Genomic DNA, 25713 nt, shown 5'->3' with positions numbered 1-25713 from the left:
TTTCGGAAATGATGTAAGCTGGTGTTCTTAGGCTATACATTTTGTGTTCTTACCTCTTCTTTTATCCATTCCACTTTTGCTCATTCTCACTGAAGCTGTCCTGTGTGCCTGTTTCTCTTTTTATTACATTGGGTTCTCTTTTTTCCATCCAGCCCCTATCTGCTTTCTTAGGGTTGATTCTGTCTGCTTTTTTGTTGTTATTTTGGAAGCTTGTTGTACCGTTTTGAGCTGTTTATAGCTTACAAGAGAAATGTTCAGTTAAAAAAAGATAAGTATAGATGTCTTAAGTTGTATTGGCATATTCTCCTATGGTAAACCACCCAGACCAAATATTTTCTCATCTTGAAGCACAAACACACGCCCCATTGAGTAGCAATTCTGTTATAGAAATGTGAACTACACCTACATAATTTAGCATGGTTGTCTTTATTTCTTTTGGAAAACTTCAATTCCCATTTTGTTCCTACAGATAAGAAACAAGATGGAGCTATTGAGAATCGCAACAAAGGTAAATTCAGGAGGAGAACAGTGTGGTGTGCTTGTTTTCATTATATCCAAAAACAGTTTTAATCCTAACATAGGAAACATGTGGCAAGGCAAATCAACAATAAATATTAACCGAGTTGACCTCTCTTCTTGCTTAGTCATGTTTTCTATGCAGTGTTAATAGCATTTCTGGTAAGCATATACAGGTAACTTTCAAAATTTAAACATTTGAAGTATTTTAATAGTGATTAGAACATAGCAAAAATGTGTAAGAAATTAAAGTAGAAGTTGACTATCCTTTTTCGTTTATTTAGAAGAGAGTACGTACGCATACTGTTCTGTGCATATGTTCTACATGTGGTTGTAAGTTGTATGGAAGGCATTTGTAGTGTTCAGATACTGTCTAACAATATACAGGAAGAAAAGGATTTAGTATTCTTCAGTTCTTAAAGATCTTGTATTTCTCCTTATGTCTCATCCTCATTATCTAGCACCATATTCTCAAATCGGTTAGGAGCTTCATGATCTAATGTCAGTGTTGTCCTTTTTTCTCTCTAAACACTCCCCAGTTCCTCCACACACACAGCTGAATATCTAAGTCTTTTCTAAAAGCTGATTTGTTTTTAGTTGCCTACAAATTAGTGATAAGTGCCTTTGAAACGTAGTCAAGTTACATTTGCTGTTAATATAGCAAAAGCTCAGGATGGTGCAGCCATGGAGATGCAGCCTTTGAAGAGTGAAGAAGGTGGAGATGGTGATGAAAAAGATAAGAAGAAATCAAATTTGCCAAAGAAGGAAAAGTCTGTTTTACAGGGGAAACTTACGAAGCTGGCTGTTCAGATTGGCAAAGCAGGTATGATAATATACAAAAATTTGTTTTTTTTTAAGTCCACTGACTTCCTGCTTAAGAATTGTCTTTGACACCAGGTTAGCAGTTATTGCTTTGATAGTAGAAGAATAAAAAAGAAAATTTTCCATTTTATCCACAATACGCCAGACCCTTTGAGTTGACAGTATAGAGACTGTTAACCCTATTTTACATAGAACTGATTGTTTTCTGATAATTTGCTTAGAACTGGTGAAGTTAATAGATCCATTCTCTAGAATAAAACCAGAGTTGGTAGATAAAAACAGCATGCCCTACCTTTTTATCAGCTTTTTGAAAGAACTATATATTTAGTCAGCATACATTATTAAAGTCACTTAATTTTTATCCACCTAATATTTCCTTAGAAGCATCTTGGAAAAAGTGAGGGTTTTGCTTCTTTCCCCAATAGATTTATTATTCATCAGTGAAAATTTGCGGTGTTACACGTTTATTTATGAATCTGTATATATCCCACAAAATAGATTAGGCAGGTTTCCTTTTGACCGTGTGTGTAAAGCATTGGATCTTGGTATTTCTTCATCATTGCCTGCTACCTTTTTGTCTCAGACATAGGAGACAACATAAGATACAGTTAAATCTAAGAAAGTATTTTAAATGCCTTTTTCCCAATTTTCTTGGGGACAGGACTTTGTTCTGAGGCAAAAATTAAATCTAACAATATCCAATGATGAATTGGGTTTAAAAAGGAGGCACTTTTTCAGACAAATAAAAATAGTTACTTATAACCGTAAAAGTTAATGTGTAGCTGACATCTGTATCTGAAATGTTTAATCTTTTTTTGAAAGGTTTATTGATGTCTGCCATCACAGTTATCATTCTTGTGTTATATTTTGTGATTGATACCTTCTGGATTCAGAAGAGACCATGGCTTGCTGAGTGTACGCCGATTTACATACAGTATTTTGTGAAATTCTTCATTATTGGAGTGACCGTTTTAGTGGTCGCAGTGCCAGAAGGTCTTCCACTTGCAGTCACTATCTCACTGGCTTATTCAGTCAAGGTAAATAGATACAAATAGTAGATAATGTTATATATTCCACTGGTGTACGAAAGTGCTCATCCTTTTTTGATTCTGAAAATGAAAAATTTTCCTAATGCACGCTGTTTTTGGTAGAAGGTCGTTGATTGGTTTGAATGTCTCAGTATATGAAGGTGTGTGTTCTCCAGAGGGCAGCTGTGACATCCTGCCAAGCACACTAGGCGGAGTTCTAGCCTCGTTTTCTCTGTGTGGCAGTTGTAAAGTCAGGTTGCTTCCTTTATCCTATCTCTAAAATGGACATGTGGTACAAGAGATTCCTTCAGACTCCCGTGGCCTCCTTGTTCTTATCCATCCCCACAATGACCTACAACCTGACCATTACACTTGTGTGATGACTCACATTTCCAAAGAACATAATTCAGATCATATTATTTCTTTGCATCAAATCCACCAGTCACAAGTCACCCCTAGACTAACGGCCCTTGCTTACGTAGCTCTCAGGGTTCACCTTTTGCCAGTTCCTTTTAGGCATGGCCTCACCCGCCTTCCTACTAATTTTCAAACATCCCAACCCGTAATCTTACTCCAGGACTCACTTGCTTCCTCTTTTAAGTAGTGTACTCCTTTGCTCTATTTAACGCGCTTCTAGTGTCACATTCACTTAAACTTTCTCATCCTTTGTTTTCCAAATAGAATGCGAAAAAGTGAACTTTGATAACTTTGCTTATTGCTATTTACTTGAAGTAACAGTCTGTTTGAAGGTTGTTCATTTTTTATTTTGTAGTGTGGTAAATGTCTTCAAGAGTTTTGGAAGGTTTAGCATGAACAGGTTTCTTTCGAAACAGTTTTTGGCATAAAAAAAGAACACACATGTGGAAGAATGCTACTGTAGTAATGTTTCAGGTGTTAATTATTTCTCGTTAAGCAGCATTGTGGACAGTAATCAATCAAAAGTAATTATTAATAGATTCTGTTCTTACCCCTCTTATCCTCAGTTTTCCAAAGTGTTTTAAATCGAACCTGTTCTGATAAGAGAAGCTTTTTTTGTTTGTTTGTTTTTGCTTACTATAGGAGTTTTCTCAAGCTTTGAACATTTTGTTTTCAAAAATAAAGTGGTAAATGTATCAAGTGATAAAATACATTATAATCATCTATTTGTCCCTTTTGGATGTTTTAAGATAATTAGAAATAATTGGAGTAAATATAATTATAGATACAGTGATCATTTTACCAATCATGCTACTTGTTATTTTTTTCTTTTTCCTTTTTATTTATTTAGAAGCCAGGGTTGTGAGACAGTGGGGGTGGTGATTTGAGCTTCCCTTCTGATCCCAGATGGCAGCAACAGGCTGGGCTGGGCCACATAGAAGCCAGGAACCAGAAACTGCATTTGGATCTCCCATGTGGGTACAGGGACCCAAGGGCTTGTTATCTGCTTTTGCAGGTGCATCGACAGGGCGCTAGATTGGAAATATAGCCTGTGGCAGCTTAATGCACTAGGCTACAATGCCATCCTTACCACTTTCTCATTTTGAATAATCATTAGTAATATTAATTTTTCAGATAACCTAAAGGATAATAGGCAGGATTGATTTGAGTTCCTTAGGTGAAAAATGGAGAAGAGTATGTTAACTTTGTCTTTAATCTTTTATTAAATGCTTATTTACCTGTGCTGATGTTATTCTCTTCACAGAGGTGTAGTTTCTTGGATCTTAGTATTTCGCAAAATTGAACATTTTCTTGACTACAGGTCTTCCTTCTTTTAATCTTTACTTTTGCTTATTACTAGTACTTTTTGAAGTATATGACTCGTGTTTATTCAAGGAACATGTGCAGCATCTTGCACATTAGTTACAAAATGGGTAGTGTTTTACATGGGTATTAAGAATTGCATTTTATCTTTAATGCCCTTTGGACCACTGTAAAAACTTTTGGGATTTGTCGTTATTTTTAAAGAAAAGGTCTTTTCTGCTGCTGTTAATGAGAGACATAGGTGTTTGACAAACACGCTTAAATCTTATGGATGAAAGTCCCAATTCTGCCAACATATGGATAGGTAAAAATGACTGATTTATCAGGTAACTAATACATAAGCTCTTTAATTTAAGCTTAGAAATTCTGGTCAGTTTAAAGCAATTTGCAGTCATTTTTATGTAATGAGGTGATTGATTTTATGTGTGATTTAACTAGATTTTATTTTTTGTTGCTATAGAAAATGATGAAAGATAACAATTTAGTAAGGCATCTGGACGCTTGTGAAACCATGGGAAATGCTACAGCTATTTGTTCAGATAAAACAGGAACATTGACAATGAACAGGATGACAGTTGTTCAAGCTTATATAAATGAGAAACATTATAAAAAAGTTCCTGAACCAGAAGCTATTCCACCAAATATTTTGTCATACCTTGTAACAGGAATTTCTGTGAATTGTGCTTATACATCAAAAATATTGGTAAGGTTTCTTTAACAATTTATACATATATATATATAAGTTAACATTTAAATCTATAGTTACTAGACCATGTATAAATCTTAAAACCTACCATTATAAGATGAATTAGCATTTTAAAAGTTGTTTATTCTTAGAATGTGTATCCATTTCTTTGGGTATGACTTATACTATGAAGAATGTATATTTATCAGCATATATTCTATTTTTAAAAAATTTTCCTTTTGTATTTTGAATAACATTTTGAAGCTTTCAAGCCTTATGACTGGGACATATTCATAATTTAAAATTTTAAATATACTTGTTTTATGAAAGACTGAGCCTTTCTTAACTGCAGAAAGTCAGCTATTAATTTTCTGGAAAAAATATGAAGCCAGATTTCAGCTTACTGTATTTTAAAGGTTTTTGGTATGTTCTGTTTGGTTTTTCAGTAGTTTCTGCTGCTTTCAGTCCTTTTGAAATTAGTACAGTATGGTAATTCTAGACTTGTGTTACCTTAAAATACAGTTTTTCAATTCTATGAATTCTAAAAATCTTAATTATAGCAAGAATCATGAAATGTATGTTTGGATGTACTCTAGGAGTTTATGAATAAATGGACAAAAATAATATTGCAAGTAATTAATTAGCATAAACATTTGAATTGAGTGATTGGACTGAATAGTTATGGGATCTTGGTTCTAGATCTAACATTGATTTTACTAGCTGAAAATATGAGCTTTGCTTTACTCAGTTTTAACTACAAATGGTCACATCTGTCAAACTGATTCATGATTATGATAAAAGGTAGTGTCTGTGCAGCAACTGTCAAGGAAGTAAAACTTCCCAGTACATTAAGACCATCGTAATTTATTTACTTTTAAGCTAAAAGAATGATATATTTCATTTTAAATTATTTAAATGTTCAGTGAAAGTAAGAAAAGGAAGTTAATTAAAGTTTAAAGTCCCTCTTTGAATCAGGAAACACTGTGTACATTGTGCGTTTTGTATCATTAAATTCTCGGGTCACAAGTGCTCCTGTTTTACAGATGCTGAAGCCAAGGACCACAGCAGTTGGGTAACTTGACAGATATTCACATAACTAATAGCTGACAGGGCTGAGTTTGGAATCCATGCCATTCTCATCCCACATTCCTTTTCACATGAGTTATCCTTGTCCTCCTTTGAAATGCTGATATGAGTAGATGTTTTCTATAGAATTTTGTTCTAGAATGTCACATTCTGTCTTACTTGGTAAGTTGACTTTCATGGCAAAAGCAAGATGATACTAGCTTCTAAACTTTTTCTCTTATAGCCACCAGAAAAAGAGGGTGGATTACCACGTCATGTTGGTAATAAAACTGAATGTGCCTTGTTGGGACTTCTTTTGGATTTAAAACGGGATTATCAGGATGTTAGAAATGAAATCCCAGAAGAAGCACTGTACAAAGTCTACACCTTCAATTCTGTTAGGAAGTCCATGAGTACTGTCCTGAAAAATTCAGATGGAAGTTATCGAATATTCAGCAAGGGTGCATCTGAGATAATTCTGAAAAAGTAAGAGTAAATTGCTTAGATGAATAAATTGCTGGCTATAGTTGACCATGTTGTTGATGTTGTTTTCTTTTTGTGAACAGCAGATATTTGAAAGGACTTCAAACCTTTTTAGCATATTTTGTGGTATCCGTGTTTTTGCCCATAGCATTCTGCCATTTTCACCCTAGAGTTTCTCTTAGTGTTTTTCAATGGAAAAATAAACCCATTATATTCAATCTGATAAATTTAGTAAAAATATCTTGTTGTTTGTCCCTAGACATATTTATCCCATTGTTATGTAGGATCATGAAAAATAAAGCCTTCTGAGAAGAAAAACCCAAGATTGATGTCTTAACACTGTATTGTAATTAGTAAATTCAGAATGTGATGAGTGACGTATAAATTACTTTTTAGAACAAGCCTTAAAGCTAGATCTTGAAAATTCCTCTTTTATATGAAAATCAGTTTATCATTTATGCTGTTTCACTGTCATATTTAATTATCTCCTATCATTTTGAATATTTTTTTATTTTTACTGCCCTTTGCACAGCAGTAGTTTTGGTGTTAATACACCATGTTTATATATAATGTCCATAATATTTCTATTGTTACAAGTGTTGAAATTATTTTGCTTTCTTTAATTCCAGTAGAGAATAGCTTAAAAGTTTTTACTTGATAGCTTTGAAAGTTGGAACTCATTTGAGTTTTTAATGTTGTTGGTTTACTTACATGTAGGCTGTAATTCAGTTTTATCTTAATGGATACATGGTAGATTGCAGTCTTACAGACTTAGGGTACAAGCATATGAATGACGACATCATATGATAGGGCAGAATGTTAAGATGAGAGATTTCACTATGCGGGTGTAATATTTGAGATGATTTTTAAAAGCTACAACAGAGAAAAGGAAATGGGGATATGTAGGTTCTATTGGGCATTTCCAGTTGTGTAGTTCCGCTGAGCAGTGACAGGCTTCTGTGGCACAGAGGAGAGGAGCTTTCTTCCTATTACACTTGGCTACTTGGTTTAACTGTGAAAGATTCAAACTGTTTTATTTCTCAAATGCTGAGTAGTAGGTATAGCGGACATTTTTTTTTTTAATCAATCCAGTTAAACTTGACTCTTCCTTCCCTTGCAGTTAACCAGCTGTGAGTCTGAGGCAGTTTGTCCACTTAAATTCCACTTTCTTTTAATGAAAAGGAGGTGGTAAACACCAACTATATCACAGCAACATAAAATAGTGTGCATAAACTGCCTCTCATGGAGCCTGATGCACAGTAATATACAGCAGGGGAGTGCGCAGCTGAGCTTTACACTGACCAGGTAGTACGCTGAAATAATTTTATCATCAGGTAGTGCAACCGTCAAAGCTGTGATAGAAGATCAGGTGATAAGATGGGTTGGGGGGAAATGACAAATTGGAGCCCAATATCTGTTTAGATAATTTATCTTGAAGTCAGTGCCAAAAGAAAACAGTAGCAAGGGAAATACTAAGGAGCAGACACATTCAGGACACTGCTCAGAGATTTATGTAGAACTTAGGAATTCATAGTATATTGGTGATAAGGAAGCAGTTAAGTGTTCAGGAGATATTTTACATGTGTATCTAAATAATTTCAATAAAGTTGATACCAATAAGTGGGCAGGGAGGAGCCCACTACCAGGCTGTAATGCACCAAATTATAAGTGCGGAGTCAGCATTTGGGTGGAATTTCTCGGGAAGGGTGGAGAAATGATTAAAATGGAAGATACAGATTTGGAGATCATCTCCATAAAACCAGGATTAGTATCACTCAGAGATAGGAATATAGAAAGTCATTGAGAAAAACACACTTTACACAGGAAAGTGTACAGCATGCTTTCGTTTGATACACTATTTGCAAAAAGAGGTTTTTTTAGTTTCACTGTAAATGAAACTATTTTGGCATTATCTCTGATGGAAAACAAAAACTTTCATAACAATAAAGTTTGTTTTTCTTTCATGTTTGAAACAGTAAGTGCTGAAACAACCTCTCAGGTAAGGGGTTGTTTTTACTTTTAATGAAGAAAATTGTGATTTTTGTGTATGAATTAAAATTTTTATATCAAATGTTCAGATGTATAGTTTAATCTTCCTTGATACTAGGAATTTGTGAAAATTTTGACACACTGTGTTTCCAAAAGGAAGGTTTAGAGAATGCCTAGGGTAATTGGAATAGCAGAGAATTGTCAAATGAGAGCCACAAATATCAGAACTGTCTTTTAAAGTGGAAAATGAAAAGTGAATATGATTTTAGTTCGAAAGTGCAACGTGAGTAATTCTCTAAATTTCCAGATTATCAGATCCCCATGATTTCTAGCCCTTCCAGTTCACTTAAATGGCATTAACCATTATTTTTGTTAATTATTGATGTTTGGATTCAACATTTCCTTTTAGGTGTTTCAAAATCTTGAGTGCTAATGGTGAGGCAAAAGTGTTCAGACCAAGGGACCGTGATGATATTGTAAAAACTGTGATTGAACCGATGGCATCAGAAGGCTTGAGAACCATATGTCTTGCATTCAGAGATTTTCCAGCAGGAGAACCAGAACCAGAGTGGGATAATGAAAATGATATTGTCACCGGCCTTACATGCATTGCTGTTGTGGGGATTGAAGATCCTGTGAGACCTGAGGTGGTGAACCATTCTGTGTTCTGCATGTGCAGAATCTTGGTATAGAGGATGTAGCATTAACTGTAACTAGTTTTCTAGCGAAATTGCTGGTGTGTTTGGCTTTTATGCTGCATATATTACTTTTTTGTGAGTTTTAATTCGCTTCTTTTTGCGATTCTTTGTTTTAAAGCAAAAATAACCTACCCAGAACATTGACTTAATGGTTTTAAGTCTTCAGTGCAGTGCTGTCCATGAGAGCTTCCTGCAGTGATAGAAAGGCTTCCTTTTTTCTTTGGTTTAGTAACCACCAGCTATGCATGACTACCGTGATCTTGGTATATGGCAAACAAGGTGAAAAACTGTCCTGTTTAACTTAAATTTAAGCATTCTGGCTAATGGCTACTACATCAAATTTTACTTTTTGTCGTTTCAAGTCCTGCCCCCCACCCATGTTCTTACTCATTTATTAAAGTTTATTAAACAACCACTGTGTTTCAGGGATATTAGCAGCTTCAAACACCTGCTCCCTGACCTTAAGGAAGTCAGTGCCTTGGGAGGATGTGAGTGAACACATAGTGATAGCCTACATGTTAGGACATTGCTGGATGTATACAAAACTTACTATTCTAAGCAGAGAACATGAGCTTTCAACCTAAAGTAGCAGCATTTTTCTGTTGAGTTCTCAGTATATGCCAGATACTGTGCTAAGTGTCTTACATATAGTATTTCATTTAGTGTTTCATCTCTATGAGATGCTTATTACTGCTGGCATCGGATAGTTTAAAAAAGATATATGAAAGTGGAGCTCTAGACCAAGAGCTTAAGTGTTCAGGTCTGTTTAAAATGTGTGTGTTTAAAGGACCATCGTGCTGTGTTAACTACAGCAAGAAGGGTCAGGTAACATTTAGAGGTTAATTTGAACCTTAAAAGATGAAGACATAAATTATATCATATCATGGTACCCCAAGCTAAATATCATCTGTTAGGGATATGACTGGATCCATGCTTCCTTGGCCCTTAAATTTTGGATGGGACAGGAGAGGAGACTTAAGTGGAGGATCAAAAGTAAGAAAGGAGCTGTAATGGAGCTACACAGGCTGATGAAATAAGGTAACCAAGTGGGGGAGCTTTTGTTCTCGGCTCACAACGAACAGCTGCAAGAACAGCATTTTTGGCCAGCACCAAAAATATATAGGCCTGAAGGTGTGCAAAGTGGTTTGTTTTTTTTTTTTTTTTTAAGATTTTATTTTTATTGGGAAGGCAGACCTACAAAGAGAAGGAGAGACAAAGATCTTCCATCCACTGGCTCACTTCCCAAATGGCCACAATGGCCAAAGCTGAGGCAATCCGAAGCCAGAAGCTTCTTCCAGGTCACCCATGCGGGTGCAGAGTCCCAAGGCTGTGGGCTGTCCTCCACTACTTTCCCAAGCCACAAGCAGAGAGCTGGATGGGAAATGGAGCACCTGGGACATGAACTGGTGCCCATGTGCAATCCTGGTGGACGCAAGATGAGGATTTAGCCACTGAGGCATCACACCAAGCCCAGGCAAACTATAACTGTTTTAAAGACAGAGGGAAACCAGTGTGTCTACTAGGTAAATAGAAGAAAGGGAAATAAGACAGTCTTTGGCCTTACAAGCTCAAAGGTTCTTATTTTATTCTAAAAATCAGGTTCGAGAAGTTGTATGATTTGTTTTCAAAGTGCTCCTTTCAGTACCATGAGAAAAAAAATGGCTTAAAGAGAAAGCAGAGCATAGGAAGCAACCAAATAAAATCACTGCAGTGATCAGTTGCTAGCACCAAAAAAAAAAAAAAAAAAACAAAAAAAAAAACACTTATTGCACAGGAAGATGGAAAGAAAGGGACAATTTTAAAGTAAACACAATTGGGCGCGGCACTAAAGTCCTCGCCTTGAAAGCACTGGGATCCCGTATGGGCAGCCCCACTTCCCATCCAGCTCCCTGCTTGTGGCTTGGGAAAGCAGTCCAGGACGGCCCAAAGCTTTGGGACCCTGCACCGGCATGAGAGACCTGGAGGAAGTTCCTGGCTCCTGGCTTTGGATTGGTGCTGCACCGGCTGTTGTGATCACTTGGGGAGTGAACCATCAGATGGAAGATCTTCCTCTCTCTCTCTCCTCCTCTCTGTTTATCTGACTTTCCAATAAAAATAAATCTTTTTAAAAAAAGAAAGTAAATGCAGTTGGACCAATAGTAATAAACGTATTGAGTTTAGTTACACTGTTTTGTTTTTTCTGTTATAGAGATTTAATGAGTGACAACTTTCCCATCCCATTTCACTCCCCCAAAGGGCCACAATAGCCAGGGCTGGGTCAGTTTGAACTTGGGAACTATACCTGGTCTCTTCTGTACGTGGTAGGGCCCAAGCACCTGGGTCATCTTGTGCTAATTTCCCAGGTGGATTAGCAGGGAATGTGAATGCTAGTATTTTAGGTGGCAGCTTAACTTGCTATACCACAAAGACAGCTTGACTGTTTTGATGTGGTTGAAGTGTCTTGAGCTGTCCAAATGTGTGCCAGATGGGCATTGAGTCTCATATCCTCAGAGTGGTCTAGGCTGGAGTGATACTGTGTGCAACTGAGAGACCTGGACAGGGTCTCAGATAGCATCACAGGTCTTACAACGGAGGTAAATTGAGCTTTCATTCAGATACTCCTACAGTGGAAGGTTGTCATCAGTGTCTTAGGAGAGTCAGAAAAAGCTTGCTGGGAAATCAAGATAAGTTCAGGTTTGGGTTTTGGAGTTTCAGATGCATAGGAAGCATACTGCTAGATGTTAGCCAGTCTTTGCTGACAAGAAAACCATTCAAAGTGTTATTCTTTGACTGTGTTACCTAATATTCAATCTAGATGTCTGATTCTTTTGGTTTTTGGAAAGCATTTATTATGCTTTTGACATTGAGGGTTAATGGAGAGTTATAAAATTTTTTAAAGATTTGTTGATTTTTATTGGAAAGACGGATATATAGAGAGGAGGAGGGGCAGAGAGGAAGATCATCCGTCCAATGATTCATTCCCCAAGTGAGCGCAATGACTGGAGCTGAGCCAATCTGAAGCCAGGAGCTCTTCTGGGTCTCACACGCGTGTGCAGGATCCCAAGGCTTTGGGCCGTCCTCCACTGCTTTCCCAGGCCGCAAGCAGGGAGCTGGATGAGAAGCGGGGCTACTGGGATTAGAACCGGCGCCCATATGGGATCCCGGCACGTGCAAGGCGAGCACTTTAACCACTACACTGTCATGTCGGGCCCTAGAGTTATATTTTTTTAAAAAACACATGATAGTTACTTTTTCAGTATCACAAAATGAGATGAGTAATTTTATACTAAAATTAGGTGAATGTAATAAAGGGCTTTCTCTGAGAGTTATTCTGAGCCTGTGTAGTTTTAAAGGAGGGAAGCTGATAAAAGTGGCAGCTGCGAAGTAGGGAGTCTTGATTAGGTACATGAAACAATTCCAGTTTTAGCGTGTATGCACAGGTACTTGAACAGGTAACTTGTCCTGACTTTAGTTTATTTATTTGAAAGACAGAGTTAGAAATCTTCTGTCTGCTTGTTCACCTTCCCTACAGCCACTAAGCCCAGGGCTGGTTCAAAGTACCAGCACCCCTTTGGTGGCAGTGTGGCCTAGCGGCTAAAGTCCTCACCTTGACCGCGCCGGGATCCCATATGGGCGCCAGTTCTAATCCCAGCAGCTCCTCTTCCCATCCAAAGTACCAGTCCCAGACAGTGAATTTCTATTTAAAAGCATTCGAGCACTAAGTAAACAGTTATTAAATGCTAGTTTGTCTTTCTTAAACATTATTTGCCACGTAGTTTTAATCCCAGATGAGTTTCCCCCTGTTAAACTCATTTTTTCTTTATGCAAATAACTTTGAAGACAATGTACATGGATAGATATCTGGTTTTTTTTTTTTTTAAGATTTACTTATTTTTATTGGAAAGGCAGATCAGATTTACCAAAAAGAGAGACAGACAGATCTTTTATCCACTGGTTCAGTCCCTAAATGGCTGCAATGACCAGAGCTGAGCTGATCCAAAACCAGGAGCTTCTTCTGGGTTTCCCAGGAGAGTGCAGGATCTCAAGGCTTTGGGTCATCCTTCATTGCTTTCCCAGGATGAAAGCAGGGAGTTGGATGGGAAGTGAAACAGTTACCCCTGTGGGATCTCAGTGGTTGCAAGGTGAGGATTTCGCCATGAGCCATTGCACTAGACCCAGAAAAATTATTTTATCTCAAATATATCATGAGATGTATTGCATGTATGTAGCTAATACTTTCAAATTTAAATACAGTTTTTTTTAAAAATATACGAACCTACTCATTCCTGTTGCAAGGATTTAGGTCAGTTTTGGCATTTAAGGAATGTCAGGTGAATGCATGCATGCATATGATGGTGTTATCCAGTAGTTAGAATGACTGAGTATTGGCTAGGAGTAGGATAATCGCAAGATTCACAGATAGGCATTGATTTAACTTACTAGTAGTTAGATAATACATGTTTTCACACATGGTGTCCGTGATACTGTGTCTAGAACATGCCTCCCTTGAAAAAATGTCCCTGGAGGTGATGTTGCAGTTTATGGATTGGGCCTCCACCTGTAACACTGGCATCCACTTTGGATCCTAGTTCAAGTCCTGACTTCTCCTTTTCCGGTCATGTTCCCACATTCTTCAGGGTCCTGCACCCAGTGGGAGAACTGGATGAAGCTTCTAGTTTTGGCCTGGTCCAGCCCTGGCTGTTGCAGCCATTTGAGGAGTGAACCAACAGCTGGAAGATACCTCTGTGTCTTTCCCCATCTCTCTCTAACTCTGCCTTTCAAACAAATAAATCTTTTATTAAGAGGTGGGGGGAGTGGAGATGTGGAGGAAATATATTTAATTCAGTAGTTTAATAAAAAGAAAGCTCAAAAAATACCCCCTCCCCCATAAAAACAAACTAAGCTCCCATTATATGTCAGGAACCTTTAATGAAAGGGAGTATAGTGAGCATTAATGTTTCAAAGATAAGGTAAGCAATTTATTGACTTGCTGAAGATTCAGATAAAGCAATAATTGTACTGTGATGTAATGTCCTACATTAGGGATATGTAGAAGGCGCAGTTCTGGGTTTTTTTTTTCCTAGGGTAGTAGGCTTAAAAATGAGATTTAAACTGGATTTAGATTAAAATAGGAGTTACAGGCAGATAGGCTGCAGGCCACATTGAGACTCCAAGTTTTCCTTGGCTGTATATGTGTGTAATGTTGAGGCTACACACAAATCTGACATTCTCCCTTGAAGTAAAAAATTCTGTTAACAGTGAATTGTCATTCCATCATAACAGACTAGAAATAAGTATCTTTCATAGGCATTTATCACAGGTTTGCCTTTTGCAGTGTGTTTTGCTAATGTATGCTTTCTACCATGACCCATTAGCCATCTGAATTTGCACTTTCTACTACAGTGCAATCAACATGTGCCCTTGTGATTGAGAAGAGCAGGACAGGAACTGAGATACTATGTAGACTATTCACTGACAACTTGTGTATAATGGAAAAAAATTCAGATAACTCTAAAAAGCTGATGTGAGCCTGAATTGTGATACCTTTTTATACTGAGAATCTTACTGTAATAGTTTTTTAATTGTATTAATGTTTAAAAGGAGAAATAAGGCAAGAATGCCAGTTTTTTAAAAAATTACAGTAACTTAGTAAGCATTGAGAAAATGATGCAGACACAATTTGTGGTGCAAGTCACAACACTTAGCGCTGGCCCTCAAGGGAAGAAAGGGAATGGAGATTTTAAGGAGGTACAAATGACCCACGGGTTGTCACAGGTAAATTCAGATAGTATGGTCCTCCCTTTTGTAATAGAAATCTTGATCATTCCTGTGTCAGCTCTCAGTGGCTTGTCAGAGAGGGATGTAGATGTAACGCAGTCGCACACAGATGGTCTAGGAGTAGCTAAAATACCCTTTGGGAGATAGAGGAGCCACCCAGAACCCTAAGGAATGCACATTCTGCTTGTGTGTGGTCTGGGCAGTTAAGCCAGAAGCCATCTAGAAAAGGCTTTGAAAAGCTTTTGGTGAATAAGTGGTACAGACAAACGAGGATGACAGCTAAAAAGGAAGCCTGAACTCCTGAGCATGACTGTGGACTAGCAAAGAAGAGTTAAGAAGATTTTGATACTAAATTCAAGTTGCCATTTTTGGAGGGACTGTTAAGTGAGAATTCCTCCCCACCTTTGGAAATCCTCACTTTCTTCCATAATATTTTTTCCTTCTTTTTAAATCAGGTGCCAGATGCAATAAAGAAATGTCAGAGGGCTGGAATTACTGTGCGGATGGTCACTGGTGATAATATTAATACTGCTCGGGCTATTGCTACAAAATGTGGTATTTTGCATCCTGGGGAAGATTTCCTGTGCCTGGAAGGTAAAGATTTTAACAGAAGAATACGAAATGAAAAAGGAGAGGTAAAGATTTTGTATCTATATTATGTATAGCGAATAATGTTTTAGTATCGTAGTCCCTGTATTCATTAAATATATATTGATTACACAGTAATCTCATATATGCACTGTGCGTGAGCAAATACCCTCTGTTGCTCAAGAAGCAAAAGGCTGGCATTCTACGCGATCAAAGTGGCATGTGATAAACTAGCCCTAAAGGAGTGAGCACTTGCTAGGAATGTGTTACTAGGAATGTGTTACATGACATTAGTTGCTGAATCTAGGCAGAAGTATAATCGTTATGTGTAACTGTAGATACGTTTAAAAAGCACCTAACTCTGAATTTTTTTATACTGTTAAAGCAGTGTGGTTTTTGTGGGCATTGGAGGGATTTTTAAACATCCAGTGTGTAGCAGCGTGTATCACAATCGCCTAAAGAGCTTGCTGAAATACACATTTGCCGGTTCCCACCTGCAGTGTTTGATAAAATAGATCAGGGGCCCTGCCCAAGAATTTGCATTTCCAAAAAGTTCCCAGGAGTGCCTCATTCTCTTAGCCTGTTGATCACACTTTAAGAGCCATTGATGAATATAAAGTAGATGAAATTATGAAAGTATGTTTGGGTATAAATTTTTTTTTCTGGAGTTCTTTTTTTTAATTATTATTATTTTTTCTCCATTAATTACAATGTATTACGTGACACAATTCATAGGTACTGGGATTCTCCCCCCTTCATGTTTGGGTATATATTAACGTTGATAAAAAATTTGCAGATTGAGCAAGAACGGATAGACAAGATTTGGCCAAAGCTGCGAGTACTTGCAAGATCATCTCCTACTGACAAACATACACTTGTTAAAGGTGAAAAGATTTTATACTTAGTTCACGAATGTGTTCTGCTTCCTAACATAGTAATAGATACTGAATTATTTGATGGAAAATGAATATCTTTTGCAATAAGATCATAATACATTTTCTTTGGTTACCTTTGTTTTCTTTAGTAACAATACAGGATATTAATGTAATGATACTGTTAGTTGAGTCTATAAAACTAATAAGGATATTGTGTAAAATCGCCTTACTGATGAAAGAAAATGAGTTTTATGGCACAAATATTTACTTTTATTTAAGGTATAATTGACAGCACTGTCTCAGAACAGCGCCAGGTGGTAGCTGTCACTGGTGACGGTACAAATGATGGCCCAGCGCTAAAGAAAGCTGATGTTGGATTTGCAATGGTAAGAACTTACTCAGATACTCAGATGTAATTTATTGGTTGAGTTGTTTGTTGACTGTGTTACTACTGCTTTCAAAAACTGTCTTTCAAGATCATTTTGAAAGAGCCAGTAAACCTATATTGGCTTGGAAGTCTAACTGTTTATGTACTTTTAAGCAGGTCTCTGGTTTAGAACAGTTATGTGTCTTTAAAAGAGAAATCTCTCACTTTACTGAAAAATGTTTTACAGAGTAATTGAATATCATCATTCTGTGTAGGCAGAACAGGTGTTTTTATTTTCTTTTTGTTTTGGAAAATACAGGTCCATATCCAAAATTCTGAAATCAGAATTATCAGAAAACTGAAATTAGCAATGGATTTTTGTAACTACAAAAATTGTTCAGAACTAATCTGAGCCTCTTCGTCCATGCTAATAGCCTTTAAAGAGCAATTAATGTATTTTTGTGGTGTGCTAACTAGCCCCTTGTGGGAGAATATGTGAAACAAGGGAAATCATTATCTTTTAAAAATAGGAGATACTTACACTTCTGAATACCATCTGTCCCTGAAGGCTTTGGATGAAAACTTAGCTGTACCCAAAGCTATTTGCACAATTTGCGTCGTGGTATTTTGTTGTTCAAATCTGATTTCAGAAGAACCATCGTGGTGGCAGCCTTAAAACAGAAGCAAGACAGGAAAGGAAGTGAGTAAATTGCCCTTAACCTGAAGCAGCAACTCCAATAATCCCTATCCTATCCCAGCCCAAATTTGCTTGGTCAGCAGCTGCACTGGTATGAACTTGCAAAGACTTGTAAAGGGTGGTCTGAGAGCAGTAGAATAACTATGAGTTGTTCCTGTGTTCAATCACTTTAGGAACACAGGATCCTTTACTGCTCCTGCTTTTGAACTTTGAGTGGAATTCTTATTGCTACTTTTATCTAGACAGCTGACCAGAGGGCAATTATATGCACTACATGTTAAAATAACATGTCTTTAAATTTCAGTGTAAAGTGGACGGTTTGGACGTTAAATAGGGTAAATATAGTGATGCAAACAAAAATACATTACAATGACTGGTTTGTATGTTTTCAAGCTCTGAAAGTTGTAGGCCCAATTTTATCATTTTTTAAAATGGTAATATAAAAAAATAAATTTAAAAATAGAAAAAGAAAGTGATAAGTGTTTAGTGACTTTAACGTGAAACCACCATTGGCTCAAGCTTGAATTTTACTTTGAATTGCACATATTTTTAGTTAAAACTTAAAATTATTTATTTCAGGGCTTCTTTTAGATACCTGAAAGAAATTTCTGCTAATTAGTTCTTTCTAAATATGTCAAAAAGCTTTCAGCAAAAAGTAGTATTTTTTAGTGTAATTTCAGTAGAACAGCTTATTCCTTTTTTTAAAGCTCCTCTAAGACTCTTAGTGCCCACAAATTTATGCATTATCCAACATAATGAAATAACAGCATTGAAACATTACCCCATCAGATTAGTGTCCCATTTCAATAATTGACCCCAAAATATGACCTATAATGAAATGTCCCCAGAGAGAAACTAATTCTGTGCAGGCTCAGAGTCAGAGAAGGAGTGGAGAAAAGGTGGTGGCCAGAAAGCAGCAGGAATGCAGGTTTGGAGAAACATGTGACCTCCACAGCCTAGCTATTCTCCTTTTGTTGAGTTTCCTGCTCATATGCCTGGGAAGTGACAGATGATAGCACAAGTATTTGGATCCCTGCCTCCTAATAGGGAGAATCTGACTGGAGTTCTGGGCTCCTTACTTTGGTGTGGATATTGAGAAGGAAGCAGTCTGCCACTCTTCCTTTCAAAGAGATGAAAATTTGTAGCAACAAAGTAAAATTTACAGAGGATTTTGTAAATAAAATGCTTACAATCATAGAATTGCTATAGATCTCAAGCCTCAATGATACATTTAAATTGTATTTTTATTACATTTATTAAAGGAAAAATTATGTAAATCCATATTAAGGATAGTAAGGCATACTATTCAGCAGATGACAGAGTGAATAACAGGTAGGACTTACAGAGGGGAAGAGAGATTGAGTTCAGCAACTCTGATCAGAACAAGGTCACATTAGCTTTTATAACCAGGGAACAGGGATGTGGATCAGTAGGTCAAAAATTAAAAAGAAACAAGAAAGGGTTGCTGGCTGAATTGACTTGATGGGACCGTTACTGAGGCAGGCTAGGGTGGTAAGATAAGATATGAGCTCTTAGATAAGTTATGAGCTCTTACATGTGTTAAGTATGGTGCATGTTGTAATTAAAATATTCGGATTGAGAGTTAAAGAATAAAATTTGAAGTTGGGATCGCTTATTCAATGAATATTTAAGAGGATTTTCATTTAAACAATAATGCATGGCATTTAACAATCAGGTAGTTCTATAAAACCTAATACCAAAATGCCCTAACATATTCTTCATTCTACTTTGTTTCTCCAAAGAAAACCAACTATTAGCTCATTTTTTCCTTCACTGTGCACTTCTATAAACATTACTATAGTACTGCCTTTTTTTTTTAATGTATAGGATTAGTTACTGTTTTTACATGATCATGCTCACTACCTGTTTCCTGATTGTCTCAGTAAGACAGTGCCCTGGTTATGTAATTTTGGTTACATCAGTATTCAGTGTTTAATTATGACTATAACTACCAGCTCTGGGTAGAGCTTTGGTCCATTGTATTTTACCTTCCCTCCACAACTTCCTGTGCTCTCTGGAAGTCATCACTTTTATTTGCCTTGTTTATGTTATTTTGCTGTCTGGTGTTGTCGCCTTAATCTTTCAAAGTACTTGCTATTAGTTCCTTCCCAAACTCTCCTTTCAATTCATCAGCAGTATCTGGCAGTCTTAGCAGCAGTAGCTTCTTAGAGATAACCTCCACATTGTTGGCGGCTATCTACGTAGGCCATCTTCTTGGTCTTTTTACTTGAGGATTTCCTTCACTTCTGCCTTGGGTTGGTTGGTGTACGTCCTTTGTATTCTCTCTCTAGTACAAGCGTCTCTTTCATTTCACTCCCTCAGAAAAGATTAATGAGAGTTAAACTTTTCTATAACTATTTTTTTTAAGATTCATTTTATTTTTATTGGAAAGTCCGATACACAGGAAGAGAGACAGAGAGGAAGATCTTCTGTCCATTGGTTCACTCCCCAAGTGGCCACAAAGGCTGGAGCTGAGCCAATCCAAAGCCTGGAGCCAGGAGCCTCTTCCGGGTCTTCCATGTAGGTGCAGGGTCCCAAGGCTGTGAGCCATCCTCGACTGCCTCAAGCAGGGAGCTGGATGGGAAGCAGGGCTGCAGGGATTAGAACTGGCACCCTTATGGGATCCTGACGTGTGAAAGGCAGGGATCTATAACTTTTTAACCTGAAGGATCTTTGTGCTCCCCCTTATTCATTCTCAATTTGATTTGATTCTAAAACTTAAGCTGCAAATAATTTTCAGAAGTTTAGGTGCATTCTTCTGTTGTTGCATACGGTTTTTAATTTTGAGTCTATGTTTGCTGTTCTGCAGCGATGGACTTGGTGCACAGAGCCGAAGGAATACATGTGGACTACTAACTGATGATCAGTAGCCGAAGTTCATTAGTGGCATCAGGCTGTTACAGACTGAGGGTCATGTAGAATAAGGGAGGAGATATTGAGGGGCTCACCTAGTTCCCATAAGCCTGTGTATGGAACCCATCAAATGTTTCCACACCTTTGTCTGAAAATATCTCTCTGTTTCCTATATCCAATCAGTTGTTCTGATGAGAATGATATCCAATGAATTGTCCTACACCTATCTAGGAAGAATTATTATTATTATTATTACTTTGTAGTGGTAGTATGCCTTTTCTTTCTTTTTAGTCCTCTACAATTCCATGACAGTTAATATTAGTGCATTTGGTACAGTGGGCTAAGATTCTAACGTAGGTGGTTTGAGTTTCTGCTACTCTGCTTCTAATCTCACCTTCACATGTACTCCAGGGGTTCCTAGTGTTGCTGGGAACCCAGCCTTGAAGGAGAGTTGTACAGTGCAAGAAAGACTACTTCTGTGTGCTGCTGCTTATTGGCTCATGTTAGCTCTCCTGAGTCTGCTGAGTTCCCTTCAGCTACTGTGGTTTCCTTGCAGAATTTTCTTTCCTTTATTTTTGAGAGTGGCCATTGTTGAATATTCCTTTCCTGTGACCTTTGAAAAGAATTTATGTAATATCTTTGTTCATTCCTCTTTTTTTTTTAACTCATTTTTTTTTCAGTGCTTCATTCTTTATATTTGATTTTTGCTGCTTCAGCATTTAAAATAAGTATGCTACTTTGTTTTAGCATAAATTTGAATCTGTACATTTGAAGTCTAGTGGGAACCTTTTTACTTATGGTATATTATCCTTTTGAATATTTGAAAGTTTTGCTTTAAGCATTCGGTCTAATTCTTGGAATTTCTTTTCACAGGGTATTGCTGGCACGGATGTAGCTAAAGAAGCATCTGATATTATCCTCACAGATGACAACTTTACCAGCATTGTGAAAGCAGTCATGTGGGGAAGGAATGTCTATGACAGCATCTCCAAGTTCCTTCAGTTCCAGCTTACTGTTAATGTAGTGGCGGTCATTGTGGCTTTCACAGGCGCTTGTATTACTCAAGTAGGTGGCAATTTGCTTTTTAAAACTCGTTTGTAGTAGAAATGCATCACAACTGCCTTATTTGATGAAATTTAATGTTTTAGATTAATTCGTATAAACTGAACTCCTGTTCTGTCCCTAAAGAGTTTAAACCTTGAAGGCCTCCTGAGAATTGCTAAGTCCCTGAATAGCTATGAATGTCTATTAGGAAACATGTCTTTTCTAGGATTCGCCACTTAAGGCTGTACAGATGCTCTGGGTAAACCTTATAATGGATACGCTCGCTTCCCTGGCTCTGGCAACGGAACCACCCACTGAGTCTCTCTTGCTTCGGAAACCTTATGGTAGGAATAAGCCTCTCATCTCACGCACAATGATGAAGAATATCTTGGGTCATGCATTCTATCAACTCGTAGTCGTCTTTACACTCTTATTTGCTGGTAAGAATTCTGTGTCTAATAAAGCTTCAGTATCTCTTCTGAGCTGTTCTTTTCCAAGATGTTTTCATACAAAATTTTTAAGACCCTATGTTTGGTTACTGATCTCCCACTTTCCTTTCCTTTTGAGATGGACAGTGGGGGAAAATGAAGAGTTTATTCCTTAACCAGGCTCGCCCACAAATTTGGATATGTAATCTTGAGCAAATTGCCATAGGTAGGGGGAGTGCTTCAGTTTTCCCTTTTATTAAACAAGGCAGTTGTGTTAGATAATCACAGGTTCCTGCCACTATTATTATTATTATTATTATTATTATTATTATTATTATTATTATTTTCATTCCAGATCAAACGGAGAATTTGGCAAACTTTTATTATTGAATACTTGAAATGCTGTTGCTTTGTGTGAAAATTACAAAATAGTAATATTTTATTCTTGCAGGAGAAAAGTTTTTTGATATTGATAGTGGAAGAAATGCACCTTTGCATGCTCCTCCTTCGGAACATTATACAATTGTTTTTAATACCTTTGTGTTGATGCAACTTTTCAATGAGATAAATGCCCGGAAAATTCATGGTGAAAGGAATGTATTTGAAGGAATCTTTAATAATGCCATCTTCTGCACTATTGTCTTAGGCACTTTTGTGGTACAGGTGGGTAACTGGAGAAGGTAGTTTCAAATTTAAGTATAATGTGGCCTTTCCAGAAATTACTTGATGGTTGGGAAGGTGCTCGGGAGGACACAACCAGTCTGGGGGGTTTCTCTGTATTGCCTTGATGATATATTTGTAGTTTCATGTTGATCTAAGCTCCTGTTTAAAGACTATGACAACTTGATCTCTGGTTTATTTAGATGAAACTAAAGCCACATCTGAATAGATAATTTTATTTCTTTCAACTCTAAAATTCAAAGATTTTTGTGAAGCTAAATAAGGATATTGCAAAACTTATTAAATGATTGATACAGTAGTTAAGTAGCTGCCAAATTTTGCAAATTTTAAAACTTACATTCCTTATGATATGAAAAAGGATAGAACTCAAGTTTTTTTAAAAATATGAATAATATACACTTGTATTTTCTTACTTTACAGAAAAGCATTAATTCAGTTTTACACCTCTGTTTAAGTTCATTCCTGATTGCCAGTCAGTTTTGTTCTGGTTGAAGGTCCTGATTGAATGACTGAGTGCTAGTTTGAGAACTGGCTGCTATGCTTCTCATCTAGCTTCCTGCTAATGTTTCTGAGAAAAACAGTATAAGATGGCCCCAATACCTGGGTTCCTTCTGTTCGCCTGGAGGCAGAGAATTGCTGGCTCCTGGCTTTAGCCTGGCCCAGAGCTGGCTGTTACAGCAGCCTGGGAAGTAAGCCAGCAGCTGCAGGATTCTGCTGCCTTTCTTGTCTCCCTCCTTTCTCTTTTCACCTTGCTCTCACTCTGCCGCTCTTCCTTTGAAGTAAATCAATAAGCATCTCTTAAAAATTGAGACAGATGTACAACACTCTCGACTTTACAGTGGCATTTGCTGAGCTGTAGTTAGTTTGGAAAAATAAGCTATGACAGTCTGTTGCAGAATAGGGTTACTATAAATAATAATTGTATGTTTTGAGAACGTTAGGCAGGATTTTTATGTTTTTATCACGAAGATGATAAATGTTTATGGAGATAGAAATTAACACTAATGTGAACATTATGTTTATCAAACCATCACTTATTATCCCATAAATGTGTGTCGTTTTTTTTTTTAATTTTTTATTGCAAAGTCAGATATATAGAGAGAGGAGGAGAGACAGAGAGAAAGAGCTTCCATCCGTTGATTCATTCCCCAAATGACCGCAGTGGCCGGTACTGAACCAATCCAAAGCCGAGAGCCCAGAACCTCTTCCAGGTCTCCTACGCGGGTGCAGGAAACCAAGGCTTTGGGCCATCCTCGACTGCTTTCCCAGGCCTCAAGCAGGGAGCTGGATGGGAAGTGGGGCTGCCGGAATTAGAACCAGTGCCCATATGGGATCCTGGTGCTTTCAAAGCAAGGACTTTAGCCGCTAGGCCACTGCGCCAGGCCCAAGTATGTGTATTTTTTAATGCATCAATTAGAGCAGCAATGGAGTTGACAAATGCATATTACTTAAATTGCAATAAAGAAAGAACTACAAAGAATGGAATTTGTAACTTTTAAAATTTAAAATGTTGGGCTCGGCAGCATGGCCTAGTGGCTAAGGTCCTCGCCTTGATCCCATATGGCCTCTGGTTCTAATCCCAGCAGCTTCACTTCCTCTCTATCTCTCCTCCTCTCAGTATATCTGACTTTGTAATAAAAATAAAATAAATCTTTAAAAAAAAAATTCAAAATGTTAAGTACTAAAATTAGTTAATTTTTTATTTCAATATTTGGCAAATTTTTTTAAAAAAAGCATTGTAGGGCTTGGCAGTGTGGCCTAGTGGCTGAGGTCCTCGCCTTGATCCCATATGGCCACTGGTTCTAATCCCGGCAGCTCCACTTCCTCTCTATCTCTCCTCCTCTCAGTATATCTGACTTTGTAATAAAAAAATAAAATAAATCTTCAAAAAAAAAACCATTGTATTTTTATTGCAAAGTCAGATATACTGAGAGGAAGATCTTCCATCCTATGATTTACTCCCCAATTGGCCGCAGTGGCTAGAGGTGTGCCGATCCAAATCTAGGAGCCAGGAGCTTCTTCTGGGTCTCTCACGTGGGTGTAGGATCCCAAAGCTTTGGCCCATGCTCCACTGCTTTCCCAGGACGCAAGCAGGGAGCTGGATTGCAAGTGGGGCAGCCAGGATTAGAACTGGTACCCATATGGAATCCTGGCGCATGCAAGGCAGGGACTTTAGCTGTTACACTACTATGCTGAGCCCTTGGCAGCTATTTATTTCAAAGATTTGTTCAGCTCAGAATAGAGTGGTTGTTCTCAACATTTCCTCGTGTAGCTTAGGTCTTTTGGTATAAACGAGACATAAGATCTGAGTTGTGCACTTTTAGTCCTTATAAGGAGAAGTGAATATGAGAGCATGCCAACCAACTTAGCCTATATTTCATAAAACTTTGCAAGTTGTTCTTCTCTTATAGTCCATTCATAGCTATCTTAATGCCTAAACAGCCATATAGAAAGAAGACTCAATTCTGTCCACTATTCCATAAACTATGGTTTTTTTCATGACACTGTACTGTCATTTGTGAAAGGCATAAATGATTGAGGGAATTATACTAAAGGATAAATTTAAAATATAGATACATGGTATTATATTTGAAACAGCATAGTTTTTTAAGAAGATTTAAAAAATTTTAATAAGCATAATAAAAGTTTGAAATGTTTATTTTACAATTTGATGCAGATATATTTATTTCCGTTGTGTATTGTGTTTCACTGGAATGGTGTTTATTCAGCTTGAGTTTGAGGGACATAAATTTGGGTATTTTTTAACTTAAGTGCTTGAATTTTGAAGATTTAAGGGCTTAAATAAATTTATTCTTGATTATTCCTCTAGATAATAATTGTGCAGTTTGGTGGAAAACCTTTCAGTTGTTCAGAACTTTCAATAGAACAGTGGCTATGGTCAATATTCCTAGGAATGGGAACGTTACTCTGGGGCCAGGTAAAACATCTCAGTTTTTGTTAAAACCTAAAATGATTTGCTTAAGAAAAAAAAATCCAGTGTGTACTTTCTTGAAGTGGTTCTGATGCTTGATTCTAAATAGTTACCATTTGGTCAAGAAAGAAATTTAGGGTACGATTTTTTGCTAAACGTGAAATTTGTTCTAACATGTTCCTGCTTGTTATGAGACCTTTGGAAAAAAGTACTATTTTACTCTATTAAATAGTTCTTAACTTTTTTTTTTTTGGAAAAGTTTTGTAGCAGTTGTTAAAGATGTATCTATAATGTGTTAGGAAACTAATAGCTATATTTTTATTCTGTGACCTGTATTTGCATTTTCAGGATAAAATCTTTATAACAGTGTAAAAATGACATACATGCTTATTTCACTGTTTTGCTATATAATCTGTGATCAAATGTAACATAGGAAAAAATCTT

The 25713-nt window shown here is 37.1% G+C and overlaps 1 protein-coding gene across 4 annotated transcripts in view; it reads left to right on the top strand.

Moving 5' to 3' along the window:
• Nucleotides 1-25713, top strand: part of ATP2B1 (ATPase plasma membrane Ca2+ transporting 1) — a 106502-nt gene that overhangs the window by 69116 nt on the left and 11673 nt on the right. For all 4 annotated transcript variants that reach the window (XM_058673453.1, XM_058673454.1, XM_012926383.3 and 1 more), the window contains exons 7-19: nt 470-508; nt 1178-1339; nt 2161-2375; nt 4567-4809; nt 6101-6342; nt 8738-8975; nt 15239-15418; nt 16168-16255; nt 16526-16632; nt 21058-21249; nt 21455-21668; nt 22108-22319; nt 25168-25275. In XM_058673453.1, coding sequence (XP_058529436.1) covers nt 470-508; nt 1178-1339; nt 2161-2375; nt 4567-4809; nt 6101-6342; nt 8738-8975; nt 15239-15418; nt 16168-16255; nt 16526-16632; nt 21058-21249; nt 21455-21668; nt 22108-22319; nt 25168-25275 — 2240 coding nt within the window. The remainder of the gene's footprint in view (nt 1-469; nt 509-1177; nt 1340-2160; nt 2376-4566; nt 4810-6100; nt 6343-8737; nt 8976-15238; nt 15419-16167; nt 16256-16525; nt 16633-21057; nt 21250-21454; nt 21669-22107; nt 22320-25167; nt 25276-25713) is intronic.

Source organism: Ochotona princeps, chromosome 15, assembly GCF_030435755.1.
Source record: "Ochotona princeps isolate mOchPri1 chromosome 15, mOchPri1.hap1, whole genome shotgun sequence".
Lineage (NCBI taxonomy): Eukaryota > Metazoa > Chordata > Mammalia > Lagomorpha > Ochotonidae > Ochotona > Ochotona princeps.
The sequence above is the reverse complement of the archived record's forward strand: the minus strand, read 5'-3'. Positions and strand labels throughout refer to the sequence as shown.